Below are 16,416 nucleotides of genomic sequence, written 5' to 3' on the forward strand. Positions count from 1 at the left end.
AAAACAAATTGTGAAACGCTGCCGAGCGGACCGTGTGTCATACTGCCCATCAAAGTCGCCAGACGCGATACATATGGTTAAAAACGCTGGAGAGTGCGGCTAGTTAATATATATTCATGGCATTGAAACAAAATGTTTCCATTTGTGTAGAAAACCAAGGCAGAACAAGGACTTTCTTAAGCCTATTTATTGGAAGCAGAAGGTGTAAAGACAGGTGATCGGCAAGTCAGATAGTAAGAAGGTGAACAAAGAAATAAGAAAAAAAAAGCATGGGATGGGTCTCGGTTTTCATTGTGGGCTTTCGTTTGCGCTTCACTACCGTAAGTAGGCAAGTGCTTCACAAGGTTATCAAAAAAAAATAAGTTGTTTACCTTTCGAAGCCACATTACTGTACAGAAGTCCCCGAAAACGGCTGTCATCGCTGCGCAGAGATTGCGGAAATAATTTTTGTTCAATGCGGCCCGTGGCTGCAATTGCTCGAGCGCATTTCTTAGCAACTCAAACGTGGTACGGTATGAGGCATTTAACCACAAAAAACGCCAGCACTCGACAGAAGGCAAGCAGAGACAAACTTGTTCTCGACCAAATGTGAGTTTTATGTAAGATGGCATTACCAACTTTCACGGGTTGATTTTTATTCACGCGTTCCAATCATGCATTGTGATAGGTGGCACGTTGCAGAGTTACCTATGGCCTCTACTGTCCAGCTTCGAGAGCATGTATGACCATCTGTCACTATAGATTTATTAAGAAACTAAACTGACGTTTCAGCGATGTCTGAGGCATGGCAAAAGTGCGTTTTCGACAATGGGGCTGCTGCTTCGGCGAATAGATAAATCATACTGTGTGCCAATGCACAGGGGTACCTTTCGCACTGTCCCTTTGCTTAGGAGCATAGCCGCGCTGAGTGATTTTTCGAGTGACGAGAAGGTAGTTGCAAAAAGAACCACATTTGTTATAATTGTTCGCGAGATACGTGATTGTGTTCACCGTTAATCTCTTTCCTCAACCGGTGCTTTGTGCAGGTCATCTCCAAACGATCTCAGAGTGACTCATTTTAGCTTCTGGGCCGACCCGGTGGAATTTTCGGCTTCCAAGATTCGTGGGAGCAGAGTCGTGTTTGACTTGCTGTTGTCCGTCGCCAGAAGCTCCATCGAGAAGGCCATTGACAGGGGAATGAATGCCATGATGCTGCAGATCGTGGAAAAGTTCGTGAGCAAGGTTGAGCTATTTGCCATGGACGGAACCCCACTTCAAGGTATGAAGATCAAGATCAAGATTCCAAAGGCAATAATTTGGTGGGGAGTTGCATAATACAGTTCGACTAGTTTGAACGGGTTTGCCACCATTCTTGTTAGCTCTCTATGAAAACTATTTCCCAGGGAGACAAAAGTGTGCCTATGTAAGAACATTTCATTAGCATGTTGCTTCTCGAAAATGTTTGTGTGCTGTGTCCTAAGCAGTCTTTCTGACGCTATTGTTAGCTACGCGAGGGAACAAGCCAGATCACAGAGCTTACGATATTTTCTCACGCATTCAGTCACTGTTTTCATTATCCGCCTAACTTGGAATCACTGTATTACAAGAGTCAAGGACCTAGAAAACTTCAAACCACCCTAATCAAGAGCTATTAAATGTCCCCTTTCTTAGACATCTGTAATGCACTATGATGTCTTTCTATGATGTATGTAACATCATAGCAAGTTTAACGCACTTGAGGAAGAGCGCAGTCCTATAGATTCTAGAGAGGCATTTGGTGGCTCTTTTCCGCAGCGAGAACTGTGATAGTTTCGCAATACTTTTACAGCCAGATGCTCTGAATATAGCAAGTCGACATTATACACCCATCCTCTGCTTTACTATTCAAACATAACATGCGTAAGATTACTCAATGTTGCTTCCCAATACTCAAGCATGAAAACACATGGACGAGCTACATGAAGATTTCTGTAGCGAGTACCTCGCCGCTATAAACAACCTTTTGAAAACAAAGTACTTTGCGAATTAGAAGATTGTCTCGATGCCACTAGTCACTAATACAGCAGATTATCACGCTTTAGAGGCAGCGCAATCCTACCCGCCACCTCCTCGATGTTGTCACGCGTCTACAAAAAGGACTGGCAAGGTTTACTGGGGACAGCTGGTTCTTGAAAAACAACGGCGACGGGATCAGGCTATCGAGCGGGCCAGGGGTAGCACGCGCACTTCCTCTTCCTTGGCCTTGCTGTCTCTTCTTTTCCACTGTCCCCACTACAACAGGTGGCATTTCCCTCCTTCCACGAAAGAGAATTGGCTGGATTTTAAGAAACGAGGTAAAGGGAACAAAAACGTTGTCAAGGGAGATGCTGGCGCAACGAGAACACTGCAGTTACCGCCACAGGAAAGACACAAGTACAACACAGGTGAAGCGTGATGTGCATTCTCTGCACATATCTGCAGACAATCTGCACACTTTACTTTCATATCACTAAGAAACGCCCAGAGGCTGTTTGGAGGGTGATGAACTCTGTCATGTGTCGCGACAAGAAGCATATCACTCTAGAAAGTATTACAGTAGTAATGTGATGATTTACAGTTGAGTGTGATGATCGTCTTCCTCTTCACCACACAGTCAATGGTCAGCATATTACTGGCACAAATCCAGCTGAACACTTCAATGCATACTTTGTGAATGCTGGCGTGCCTGATTATAACAAGAGGCCTACATGTCACATACGCAATTTTTGAATTACAACATTAGCGACACTTTGTTTTTAGCTACAACCGATGAAGCTGAAATCTTCAGAACCTCCATAAACCTGAAAAACAGCATGGCCTTAAATATAAATGACCTGCAGATAAAGGCCGTAAAATACGTCCTTGCGTGTATCTCTTCCGTGCTAAAGCATATATTCAACCTTGCGCTAACTTCTTCCGCCTTCCCCAAAGAAATGAAGATAGCAAGGGTTCCTGTAATACACAAAGGAGGTGACCATCAGTCCGTGAAAATCTACAGGCACATATCTGTTCTCCCAGCTTTTTCCAAAGGTTTAGAAAAAATCATTTGTACACGTATAATCGGTTTTTTCTCTAACAAACATATCATATCAGATGTGCAATTAGGCTTTCGCAAGGTAAGGTCGACAGAAACTGCCCTACTAGTAATGAAAGAAATTATAGTTTCCAACACAGATAACAGACTTTACACGTTAGGCCTGTTTATTGACTTTTCCAAGGCATTCGATTCTCTCAGTCATGAGATTCTTGCGACAAGTTGTTCGCATGTGGAATTCCTGGGAAGCCTTTGGATCTGTTGAAATCTTACTTAAAAACTGCCTGCATAACGTATGTTTGCAGGGTTTCCAATCGCCTTTTCTTCCTATTTCAAGAGGTGTGCCACAAGGAAGCATTCTGGATCCCCTCTTGCTCAATGCGTACATCAATGACCTCGAAAATATTGAAAAATCAGCAAAATTTGTCATATATGCCGATGACAGTAGCCGACTATTTTCTGGGCCAAACATAAATGATCTAGTACTTCAATGTAATAACACACTTTCAAAGCTATCCACGTGGTCAAGCCTTAACGAAATAAAGACTAATCCTCTAAAAACTAAAATTATTATATTTCATGCAAGGAGCAAAGTAGTTTCTCGGTTAAGCCCTATTGCATATGAAGGTCTACACATCGCTGTAGTAAACGAACAAAAGATACTCGGCGTTACGTTTTCTGCTCACCTTAGTTGGAACTCGCATTTGGAAGAGCTATGTAGGAAACTGTCATCAACTACTGGAGTATTATCACGATGTCAATGCTTACTCCCCTCGAAGGTAAGACTTCAAGTGTATTACGGACTATTCGCATCCTACATTAACTACTGTTGTCTAGTCTGGGCTACCACAACTAAACAGAACTTAAATAAAATTATGCTTTTTCAAAAAAAAAAAGATTCTTCGCCATGTTGCAAACATTTCCTACCTGGCTTCAACTGAAACGGTGTTTCAGGAATACGGTATCATGCGGGTACAGCACTTATACAAACTTCGGATTTTGCGATCCTTCTTCTTTCCCAACACTTATAATGAATTCCTTGTAACTATATCAAACCTAACATCTAATTACCCTAATAAGCGTACGCGACATACCTTACCATGGCCTGTTCCTCGTTACCGGACCACCTACAACTCGCAGGCACTCCATTTCAATTTACCATCCCCCCCCCCCCCTTCTAAACGAGTTTCCTGAACTAACTACTGCTAGACAACGGCAGCTATGTCACTTCTTCACATCAATATTGTAAATAGCTGTCAAATAGTTATCTTTTGAATGGCGGGCATGTGTCTAATTTGCGTGGCTTTTGCCTATCCTGTGCTTATTGCATTCTGTTTTGGTCTTGACATCGTTGCGGGATGTCTGTTATCAGCGTTATTTTTAATCTTTATTGTGTGTGGAACCAGTTAAATTAGAGAATTTTATTTTTATGCACTTTTGTTTTATTTTTTGAATTCACAAGTCTTTATACGATGTTTATGCGGTATTAAACGTTTGATGCGAATCCTACTGTAACTCTGTATGTTAACTTCAAGTGATCCTTATGTAAACTTTGTTACAGTATTACACACATACGTTATAATTATGACGCGATATGCATATATGTGCTGTCAACGTCGTATGCTGCCGGTGTAAAGGTCTTCAGGGACTCAGTCAAGCTGCCTAGAGCAGCTTTTAGCCCCTAAGACCATCCATAATTTTCTGGTGAAATAAACTTTGATTGATTGATTGATATGAGTGCAAATATAAAAAATAATAAATAAACAAAACAATCAGGAGTGCGCAACATATGACTTCATTTGGACGACGTGAACGACGTCAGGACTAGGTTATTGTCAGGACTAGGTTAGTCAGGACTAGGTTAGTGCGAGTTGCACTGTCCGGAACGACTTCGTAGTCCCCGTTACTAATGGGGTGCAGCACTTTGCATCGCCCAAAATACCGGCTGAGCAACTTTTCACTAAGGCCACGGCGTCGAACGGGAGTTACCGACACTGGGTCGCGGAGGTTGCAGCATACTTGTCTGTGGCGGCTGTTATAATGGCGTGCATAGGCGTGCTGCTGCTCACCGATGTGAAGACGCGCACGCTGGCGAGGTTACTCAGCGCGCTCAGCAAATTCTTCAGGCGTTAGTAGTTAGGCGCTCGTCGTCTTGAAACAGTAGCATGGCGTCCAGCATCACCTGAACTTCGCGGCCGTAAAGGAGACGAAATGGTCTAAAGCGCGTCGTTTCTCGTACGGCTGTTTTATACGTGAAGGTCGCGTAAGGCCACATGATCCCATGTTTTGTGCTGGACGTTGATGTACATAGAAATCATGTCCTAGATGGTCTCACTCAAGCGTTCTGTAAGTCCCTTGGGCTGCGGATGGTAAGCATTAGTCTTTCGATGCCTCATCATCATCATCATCAGCCTAGTTACGCCCACTGCAGGGCAAAGGCCTCTCCCATACTTCTCCAACTACCCCGGTCATGTACTAATTGTGGCCATGTTGTCCCTGCTAACGTCTTAATGTCATCCGCCCACCTAACTTTCTGCCGCCCCCTACTACGCTTCCCTTCCTTTGGAATACAGTCCGTAACCCTTAATGACCATCGGTTATCTTCCCTCCTCATTACATGCCCGGCCCATGCCCATTTCTTTTTCTTGATTTCAACTAAGATGTCATTTACCCGCGTTTGTTCCCTCACCCAATCTGCTCTTTTCTTATCCCTTAACGTTACACCTATCATTCTTCTTTCCATAGCTCGTTGCGTTGTCCTCAATTTCAGCAGCACCCTTTTCGTAAGCCTCCAGGTTTCTGCCCCGTAGGTGAGTACTGGTAAGACACAGCTGTTATACACTTTCCTCTTGAGGGATAGTGGCAACCTGCTGTTCATGATTTGAGAATGCCTGCCAAACGCACCCCAGCCCATTCTTATTCTTCTGGCTATTTCAGTCTCATGATCCGGATCCGTGGTCACTACCTGCCCTAAGTAGATGTATTCCCTTACCACTTCCAGTGCCTCGCTACCTATCGTAAACTGCTGTTCTGTTCCAAGACTGTTAAACATTACTTTAGTTTTCTGTAGATTAATTTTCAGACCCACCCTTCTGCTTTACCTCTCCAGGTCAGTGAGCATGCATTGCAATTGGTCTCCCGAGTTACTAAGCAAGGCAATATCATCAGCGAATCGCAAGTTGCTAAGGTATTCTCCATCAACTTTTATCCCCAATTCTTCCCACTCCAGGTCTCTGAATACCTCCTGTAAACATGCTGTGAATAGCATTGGAGATATCGTATCTCCCTGTCTGACGCCTTTCTTTATTGGGATTTTGTTACTTTTTTTGTGGAGGATTACGGTGGCTGTGGAACCGCTATAGATATCTTCCAGTATCTTTACGTATGGCTCATCTACACCCTGATTCCGTAGTGCCTTCATGACTGCTGAGGTTTCGACTGAATCAAATGCTTTTTCGTAATCAATGAAGGCTATATATAAGGGTTGGTTATATTCCGCACATTTCTCTATCGCCTGATTGATAGTGTGAATATGGTCTATTGTTGAGTAGCCTTTACGGAATCCTGCCTGGTCCTTTGGTTGACAGAAATCTAAGGTATTCCTGATTCTATTTGCGATTACCTTAGTAAATACTTTGTAGGCAACGGACAGTAAGCTGATCGGTCTATAATTTTTCAAGTCTTTGGCGTCCCCTTTCTTATGGATTAGGATTATGTTAGCGTTCTTCCAAGATTCCGGTACGTTCGAGCTCATGAGGCATTGCTCAGACGGCCAATCTTTCTAGGGCAGTGTTCCCACCATCCTTCAACAAATCTGTTGTTACCTGATCCTCCCCAGCTGCCTTCCCCCTTTGCATAGCTCCCAAGGCGTTCTTTACCTCTTCCGGTGTTACTTGTGGGATTTCAAGTTCCTCTAGCCTATTCTCTCTCACCTTATCGTCGTGGGTGTTACTGGTACTGTATAAATCTCTATAAAACTCTTCAGCCACTTGAACTATCTCATCCATATTAGTAACGATATTGCCGGCTTTGTCTCTTAACGAACACATCTGATTCTTGCCTATTCCTAGTTTCGTCTTCACTGCTTTTAGGCTTCCTCCGTTGCTGAGAGCCTGTTCAATTCTATCCATATTATAGTTCCTTATGTCCGCTGTCTTACGCTTGTTGATTAACTTAGAAAGTTCTGCCAGTTCTATTCTAGCTGTAGGGTTAGAGGCTTTCATACATTGGCGTTTCTTGATCAGATCTTTCGTCTCCTGCGATAGCTTACTGGTTTCCTGTTTAACGGCGTTACCACCGACTTCTATTGCGCACTCCTTAATGATGCCCATAAGATTGTCGTTCATTGCTTCAACACTATGATGCCTAGTGTTGCTCAAATGAAAACTTTGTCCATGAGCAGAGCTGTGAACGCCGACCCTTGGTCTGTGATAACAGTGGACGGGGCACCATGAGGCAAGAAAATGTGGTACATAAAGAACTGCGCTCCCTCAGAAGCCGTGACTCGTGGTACCGCCTCTGTCTGAGCATAGCGGGTTAATTAGCCAGTCGCGACAGTCACCCACTTGTTACCGTTGGGTGACAAAGGAAAAGGCCCAAGCATGTCCAAGCTGACTTGGTCGGATGGCTTATGAGGTGGTTCGATAGGTTGCCATAATCCGGCGGGCTTCATTGGAATTCAGTGAATTTCGCCGCTGACATTCGAGGCAGCCTTTAACGTACTTTTTGACGCTTGCCTAAACTGGGCCATTATTACATCTCGCGTACTCTGGCAAGCATCCGTTAGGAGCCTAAGTGGCCAGATGTGGGCTCGTCATGGCAAGCGAAAAGTATGCCGTCCCGCAAGTCTTTTGGAACCACCAGGAGGTAGGCTCGGTCATTTGAACGGGCGTTTTTCTTGTAAAGCACGTTGTCTCGCAGACAGAAAGAGGTCAATACGCGACATAGATGGCGGGGAATGTCTGTTGGCCAGCCCTCAAAATAGTCGACGATAGGTCGAGTTTCAGCGTCGTCACGCTGCTGTCTTATCACGTCGGATGCAGTAATGGCGCCTGGGCAGCCGTCATCGCGCTCTGACTCTCGACTGACAGATTCGGTGGGTGCACGCGACAGTGTATCAGCGTCTTCATGCTTGCGGCCAGATTTGTAAACGATAGTGACGTCAAATTCCTGTAGCTGCAAGTTCCACCTTGCCAGATGTCCTCAAGAATCGCGTATGTTGACCAACCAACATAGGGCATGGTGGTCAGTCACCACTTTGACAGGACGGCTGTAGAGACAAGGGCGAAACTTCTTGATCGCCCACACAACAGCGAGACACTTTTTTTCTGTGGTAGAGTAGTTCGTCTAGGCAGGAACAGCGAGCGGCTAGCCTAAGCTATTGCTCTGTCATTAGCGTCTTGATGTTGCACGAGTACTGCACCAAGACCAATGTTACTGGCGTCAGTACGTACATCGGTGTCAGCGTTGTCGTCAAAATGTGCCAGCACAGGTGCCGACTGCATGCGTTGTCGTAGTTCAGCGAAGGCCGCCTTTTCCTCATTTGTCCAGCGAAATGGCGTGTCATCCCTTGTAAGACGAGTCAGGGGTATCACTATCGGCTAGGTATTGTCAATGAAACGGCGGTAATACGCACACAAACCTAGGAAACGCCACACGGCCTTCTTGTCGGCTGGAGGAGGAAAAGCGGTTACTGCAGGCGGCAAGCTTGTTGGGATCGCGTCGGACTCCTCTAGCGCTTACGACGTGTCCTAGAAACTTGAGATCTTCATAGCCAAATTGTCACTTTTCTGGTTTAAGCGTGGGATCAGCCAATCAGATCACTTCAAGCACGTTCCGCAGGCAATGAAGATGTTGCTCAAATGTTTAAGAAAAGACTACTATGTCAACGAGATACACGATACAAGTCTGCCAGTTCAGTCCAGTGGGGACAGTATCCATCATTCGTTAGAACGTAGTCGGAGCTGAACACAAGCCGAAAGGGAGTACTAGAAATTTATAGAGGCCGTCGGGAGTCACAAAGGCAGTTTTCTCGCAGTCTCTTTCATCTATTTCAATCTGCCAGTATCCGCTTCTCAAATCGAGTGACGAAAAATACTGGGCGCGCCGCAGTCTGTCTAACGATTGGTAGATACTCGGCAGTGGATTCACGTCCTTTTTAGGTACGTTTTTGTGCTTCCGGTAGTTGACGCAGAAGCGTAGTGTTCCATCTTTTTTTTTTTCTGACAAGAACGACCGAAGACGACCATGAGCTCTTGGAAGGTTCGATAACGCCGCCTTTAAGCATCTCTTTTACTTGCGTACGAATCGCTTCACGTTGCTTCGCCGACACGCAGTGGCGCTGCTGGCGTATCGGGCGTGCGTCATCGCATGTGATGATCCTGTGCCTTATTATTGAAGTCCGGCGAACCTTAGACTAACTTGCGAAACATGCCCCGAATTCAAGCAAGAGCTCGCACAGTGGTGTCTGGTCGTTTCGCGATAGCTCTGAATTAATGTTGGTGTTAACCAGTGACTGGTCAACCATCCCCACTGGTTCAGAGGCAAAACATTCAGCCACGTTTTCAATTTCGTCGGCCAACGTAATCGAAGTACCGCGGAAAAGCTGTCGATGCTCGTTACTGAAGTTGGTGGCACGCAACTGAGAACGGTCATCACTAAGCTGGAGCACACTCTTAGCCGCACAAACACCTTGCGTCAGAAGATGTGATCAGTTACTTTCTGCTATCACTTCACCTTCACGCATTCCACCGCACATAACTTCGGCGAGGATACTGGCTCTCGGAGGAAGCGGAACAATTTCAGCGGAAACACGAAGGGCGTCGCCACGTCAGTTGTCTTCGTACCCGTCGATTGCTCGATCGGCTAAGAAAGTGGCTACACCTCCCCGTAGGTCAATAACAGCGCCATATTCTTGCAAAAAGTCAACCCCAAGAATGAAGTCACGGGAGCATTCGTGTAGGACAAGGCAGTTGGCCACAAATGTAGATCCTCGAATCCGAATTCGAGTCCTGCAGGTTCCCAGCGCAGTAATGCCGTGACCACCAGCCGTCCGAACCTGCGAGACATGCCTAGGACTACTTACTTTCTTTAGACATAACGCTATCTTCGCGCTTATAATTTAAAAGTCCGCACCAGTATCTACTAAAGCGCTAACCACGTAACCGTCGATCACCACGGGCATGTCGAGCGAAAGCCGGTCATTCCGTTCAGCTGCAGTTGACGTCGGATCGGTGCCCGTCCTTGTTCGCTTCAGTCGGAGGTCTTCCACGCGTCGACTACCAGTGGGCTCACCCCCCAGAGGTTGCTGTAGTTAGTTTTCCCGGCGCGGACTTGGCGATCGTGCACTCGAATACCGTTGGGGCACTGGTGAAAATCGCCTTGGCTACGTCGAGCGTGACTGTCGTCCGGTAGGCGGTGGCATGCGCTGTTGAGCCAGATAATGCTGAATATACTGAGGTCGTTGGCCAGGTTGAGGCGTTTACAATAGATATATTTATTCGTGTTAAAACCGTAAAACTGGTCGTAATTTTCTTATTTGTATTCGCAGTTCTTCCGAGAAAGCAGAAAGCACTGCTCGCTCGATTCGATACTCTGTATGTACAGTTTACGCATTCGTCTTCGTTTAGACATTACAGCATCAACCAAACAGAACTTGAACAACGTATCACACTTCGCGACGAAAACACCAGACGCGTTTAATCGCTAACTGCCCCGGTGTTTGCAACTCTCCGCGTCCTCCAAGCATTACGCTCCACTCACGGAGCGCGAGATGGTTCTACGTAAATATAAGAGCAATAGTGCAGCGTTCACACCTCCGGCAGCTGCAGAAAGTTGCTCTTCAGATGGGATTGCCGTAGGTTCCAGAGTAGCGGTATTCATACGGCGACCCTCCCTTAACGCCTCATTTGGGCAGCTGCCGTAAGGCGGTGAAAGAAGTTTATGCTAGTGCCGCTTTGCCTGCAGCTATTATCCACGTGAAATGACGCGAGGTTTGCATTTAAAAAACAACCGAGCAACTAACTTCGCCGTGTTACATTGAACGACGTAGATGACGATGTGTATTGTTTCTGCGGATTTTGAGCAAAAACGGCGCAGTGGTACGTGCAAAATCGTTTTCGAAAAATTTCGAGCGAAACACGTAAATCCCTAAAATGCGAATTTTGAATAATTTTTTTTTTAATGCAGCACCTCCGTGTTCGTCGATAATTAAATTATTTTCTCCTGCTATCTTTTTATGCTTCTAGCGTGGCTAGGAAAGAGCACAAAGGAAGGTGGAAGGGGTAATAAAAATTAACGGAGAACAGAGTGAGCGCTAACTTCAAACTGATGGTTTACTTCGTGGTTTATTTCAAACTGATGGTTTGATGAGTTTGATGGTTTATTTCAAAGTGGCCGATGTCTGAATGATAGGCTCCGCGAACATGGTCACAATGCTATGAATTGTATTACAGCTGGATGGTTTCTTGCGCAGCACTGCAAATCGTCTGGTTGCGAACCTGTTTTCGAGGAATGCATCATTCTAGGTCGTAGTCGTAATCAGCTCACAAGAGAAAACATCGAAGCAAACGCCATCATCATTCTGGGTCATACATGTGTAATCTCACCTTCATTATGATTACCAACCAATGAATTGCATATCTCAGACAGACGCCACAGGCTGTCTGAATATGTTTTTACATGGTTACTTTCGGTTTTGTTGCTTGCTTTTGTGTAATCTCGATGACACATGGTTGGCTGAGTGTATAAGTAGCCTTCTCTGTCACAAAATAGACCATCAGTTGGAAGTTAGCGCTCACTCTTTTCTCCGTTCCCTTTCATTACCCCTTCCACCATCATTTTTGCTCTTTCTGAGCTGTGCTAGAAGCTTAAGACAGTCATGACACACCAACTCGCCCAAACTGGCATGCTTCCTCCTGCTAGTTACCGTAATAGCCACAGTCTTGATCAAAGTTCTGTGACGAAAGTGCTACACCGCGTCATATGTTGGCATGTGGCTGACATTCTGGACTTTTTCGTCGGCCGCGCTATTCGAAATGTACTTCACGGGTGCTGTATTGTCGTTCCTTACGACATAATGCTATGGATGAAATCGGTGTAAATTTTGCCTATAGCGTACTGCAAAAATATGCTTATATTACTTTCCAGAAGTTCTCCAGCTTTCCATTCTGGATGAATATTTTGCGCAATTCATTGCACAAGATTCCTAAATTCAAATTGTACGATATTATAGTGGCTTATTCCAGTCAACGTATGTCTTGCACGATTTATCGAAGAACGTACAGACAACATGAGCGCAAAGTACTGAAAAATTTCCCAGCACGAGGCGCGTTCATTTTCGTAAGGTACACATTCAGGAAGTTTTCTACGTGAAGCATATAGCTCGCAGTTCCATGCGTATTACACATATCATTTGCTTGTACTCTTCTCTTACAGGTATACCGAAAGAACAACCGGATCCCGCCTACACTTCTGCCATCAGTGTTCCGACACCTGGAGCAAATGCTTCTTCCTCAGACTTTCCCTTGGGCCAAAGGCAGGATACCAGCAAATTGGGAATCTTCGACCACATAGTCAAGCGAATCGTGCTGAAGTCTCGACTAGATCCGATTGTGTTCAATGATGTTGATGACGTCGCATGGCAAGGTTGGAACTTCCTGATATCCAACGTTACCGTCGAAGGTCTCCGCCACATGCGCCGAGGTAGTGACAACTACGCTGCAGTCAAGCCCTGTGGCATCGACGCTCGTGTGGCACTCTCATTTGAGAATCTTCATGTCCAAATTTACGCCAGCACTCAGCGTCCCCAGGTTCCATTAAGAGTGGACGCAATAATCCAGGCAGTTGACGTGATCCTCCAAGTGAAAGAGTGAGTACTGTTTCATTGAGCCTCACGGCTAGAATGCACTTTACGGGACAGCAGGCAATATGTTCTCATGATGGAGCAACATGATCAAATGACGCTCTTGCAATTGCCGCTGTGCAAATTAAGTGCATCGTAAAAGCAACAAAAGCACACACGCGTGCCAACATTTGTTTAATCTATTTAAACATAAAAAACATGTGTTAAAGGTGTTACATAGTTCGCAGTCATTTTCTAATCAAGGCAGTCGTAGGGAATCTCAAAACCAGATTGGAACTTAACAAGATAACTTGCCACACTGTGTCGCCTCAAAAGGTACAGCTGTGCACCCAAATTTGTTAGAAAAGTAATTTGTTTAACATTTAAACGTGAGGTTGTAATTACGCCATTTATGTGGATAATAAGTTTTTCATACGCCGTCTGCAAATTGCGCTGAACAAAATAATTGTTTCCTAATACGCCATCTATGTGGGCCACAGTAAAATGAAATAGGTAAATGGCAGTCAAGAAATAGCATAGCTAGCCTTACAGATATGTAAGAGGTTGTGCAAAAAGCATGATCGTGGTAACAAAATTAAAACGGCGCATCTCACGCACGGGAACTCAAGGAACAGTTGCGCTTTCTTCATCAGGCAGGCCTTGCTCTGCTTCGGGCAAGATTGATGACTTCTGGTTGTTGTGCCTTCAAAACATGGCAGGTACCCACACCAGATGATGGCCCTAGAAAAGAACAGTTTTTTGTTGAGGTAATACCGAATAATATAGCGGGTAATGAAAACATGTACCTGCGAATAAATGGCTTTTTCCGTAATGAGCACTGAGGCCTGATAATTGGATCGGGAGGTTGTGGCTGTAGCCTTTTTTTTCTGACTTCTTTGGAAGTCATGTTCACATTCGTTTCTTTTATTTGAACCCTGATCTGTGTTTGTAACTTAAGTGATAACTTTGAAAATTGCGCATGCGACTCAATTAGTCTGTCGCTTTGAGGCGGCGTACGGATTCAAGATGTTCTTGAGCTGACCATGGAGGCAGTGTTGGCGGGGGACGAGGCTGGACAAAGAAAAACGATTTATTATGAAGAATTCTTGCCTCGTTCTTGGCATTCTGCTGTAGGTAGGTTCCTCTTTCATGACGCCTTAATAAAAAGAAAATTATGTGTGACCGAAGGTAGAATCTAACCTCTGCCGTCGTGCACAGCAGCCCAGTGCTGCAACCATTAGGCTTTGATAGCTTTTTCTCTTGCTTGCCGGTGAAAGTCAGTGTACGTAAATACAGTCAAGCATAAATGTGAAAAGAATTACAACATGAGCTGAAATTATCGAAATTAGAAATGTTTCGTCAGCAGTACAGTTTGTGCAAGCAGCACCCCCTCCGGAGTGAGTGAGTGAGTGAGTGAGTGAAAACTTTTGAGTCTTTCAAGAGTTTCGCGGTTACGAGGTCTCCGTCGTCTTCATCTTCTTGGCGCTGGCGACTTGAGACTCCTCTTCAGCAAGGGTGGGCCCCTATTCCAAGGCTCCACTGAGTCGTGCTGCATCGCTCGCGTGCTGCACTAGGGCCCTTTGGGCCGTGAGCTCGCTGCTGGTGAGCCGACTCTCCCATTGCTCCGCACTCGGGTGTTCGTGTTTGTGGAATGCTTTGTTGCGTTCGCACTCCCAGGTGATGTGGTAGAGTGTAGGTTTGGCACCGCACCAAGGGCAGGTGGCCCTGTATTGTGTCGGAAACATCTTATTGAGCACGTGTAAGTTGGGGAAGGAGTTTGTTTGTAGTCTGCGCCAGCTGGTCGCTTCCTCCTTTGTGAGGTCTCTGTGTGGTGGCGGATATCTAATTCTAGTTCCTCTATGTAAGTTCAGGGTCTCTGCGTAGCCCCCCTCGCAAGCCTGTAGGTGGGTCTCCGGGGCATCCGACCGCCCAGCTCGGAACGCTGCACCTCGAGCTAGGCTGTCTGCCCTTTCGTTCCCCCCTATGCCTACGTGACCCGGGATCCAGATCAGTTTGTGCCTGGGCTTTTCCTTCTCGGCGGAGGTGGCTCCGCTGAGTATTCTGAGGGCAGTTTTGCTGATTCTGCCTCTCGTATAGTTCCTGCACACCTCTTTTGAGGTGTGCAAATCTGCGTTTTGTGCACTTCGAGAAAAAGTGTTACACCCTCGCAAAAGTTCTCGCGGGCTGGTTTTGAATCAAAATCATTAAGACGAGAAACGAACCGAGAACTCCATAAACTGTGCCGGTCCAATAGGCTTAAAACATCAACAGGTACCCTGTCATCCATGTCTACTGCAAAAACTCTATACAATGCGCATCCAATGTCAGGTTTTTCTTTAAGGTACATTGGACAATGTGCGAAAAAAAAAACTGCGTCCCAACAGTAAAGAAAAACGTGCTCATTCGTCTCTGGCTTTCGACATAATAAATAGTTTATGTCCCAAAGAACAACGACGTATCTCTGTTCCATCTATGTTTTTACAAGTAGTGTCATCATCATCATCATCAGCAGCAGCAGCAGCAAAGCAGCAGCCTGGCTACGCTCACTGCTGGGCAAAGGCCTCTCCCATACTTCCCCAACTAACCCGGTCATGGGCTAATTGTGGCCATGTTCCCCACAAACTTCCACCCATCCACCCACCTAACTTTCTGCCGATCCCTGCTATGCTTGCGTTCTCTTGGAATCCAGTCCGTAACCCTTAATGACCATCGGTTATCTTCCCTCGACATTACATGTCCTGCCCATGCCCATTTCTTTTTCTTGATTTCAAATAAGATGTCATTAACTCGCGCTTGTTCCCTCACCCAATCTGCTCTTTTCTTATCCCTTAACGTTATACCTATCATTCTTCTTTCTATAGCTCGTTGCGTCGTCCTCAATTTAAGTAGAACCCTTTTCGTAAGCCTCCAAGTTTCTTCCCCGTAGGTGAGTACTGGTAAGACACAGCTGTTATACACTTTTCTCTTGAGGGATAATGGCAACCTGCTGTTCATTATCTGAGAATGCCTGCCAAACGCACCCCCGCAAATTTTTATTTTTCTGATTATTTCAGCCTCATCGTCCAGATCCGCTTTCACTACCTGCCCTAAGTAGGTGTATTGCCTTACCACTTCCAGTGTCTCGCTACCTATACTAAACTGCTGTTCTCTTCTGAGACTGTTAAACATTACTTTAGTTTTCTGCAGATTAAGTTTTAGGTCCAACTTTCTTATTTGCCTGTCCAGGTCAGTGAGCATGTATTGCAATTAGTCCCCTGAGTTACTAAGCAAGGCAATATTATCTGATAATCGCAAGTTAATGAGGTATTCTCTATTAACTCTTATCCCCAATTCTTCCCAATCCAGGTCTCTGAATACCCCCTGTAAACACGCAGTCAATAGCATTGGAGGGATCGTATCTCCCTGCCTGCCGCACTTCTTTATAGGGATTTTTTTGCTTTATTTATGGAGGACTACAGCGGCTATACAGCCGCTATAGATATCATTCAGTATTTTTACATATGGCTTGTCTACACCCTAATTCCGTAATGCCTGTACGATTGCT

The 16,416-nt window shown here is 45.4% G+C and overlaps 1 protein-coding gene across 1 annotated transcript in view; it reads left to right on the forward strand.

The window, feature by feature from the left end:
* Positions 1-16,416, forward strand: part of LOC129387292 (uncharacterized) — a 49,600-nt gene that overhangs the window by 13,588 nt on the left and 19,596 nt on the right. The window contains exons 3-4 of the mRNA XM_055076140.2: positions 1,026-1,258; positions 12,467-12,899. Coding sequence (XP_054932115.1) covers positions 1,026-1,258; positions 12,467-12,899 — 666 coding nt within the window. The remainder of the gene's footprint in view (positions 1-1,025; positions 1,259-12,466; positions 12,900-16,416) is intronic.

This window comes from Dermacentor andersoni, chromosome 2 (assembly GCF_023375885.2).
Source record: "Dermacentor andersoni chromosome 2, qqDerAnde1_hic_scaffold, whole genome shotgun sequence".
Taxonomy (NCBI): Eukaryota; Metazoa; Arthropoda; class Arachnida; order Ixodida; family Ixodidae; genus Dermacentor; species Dermacentor andersoni.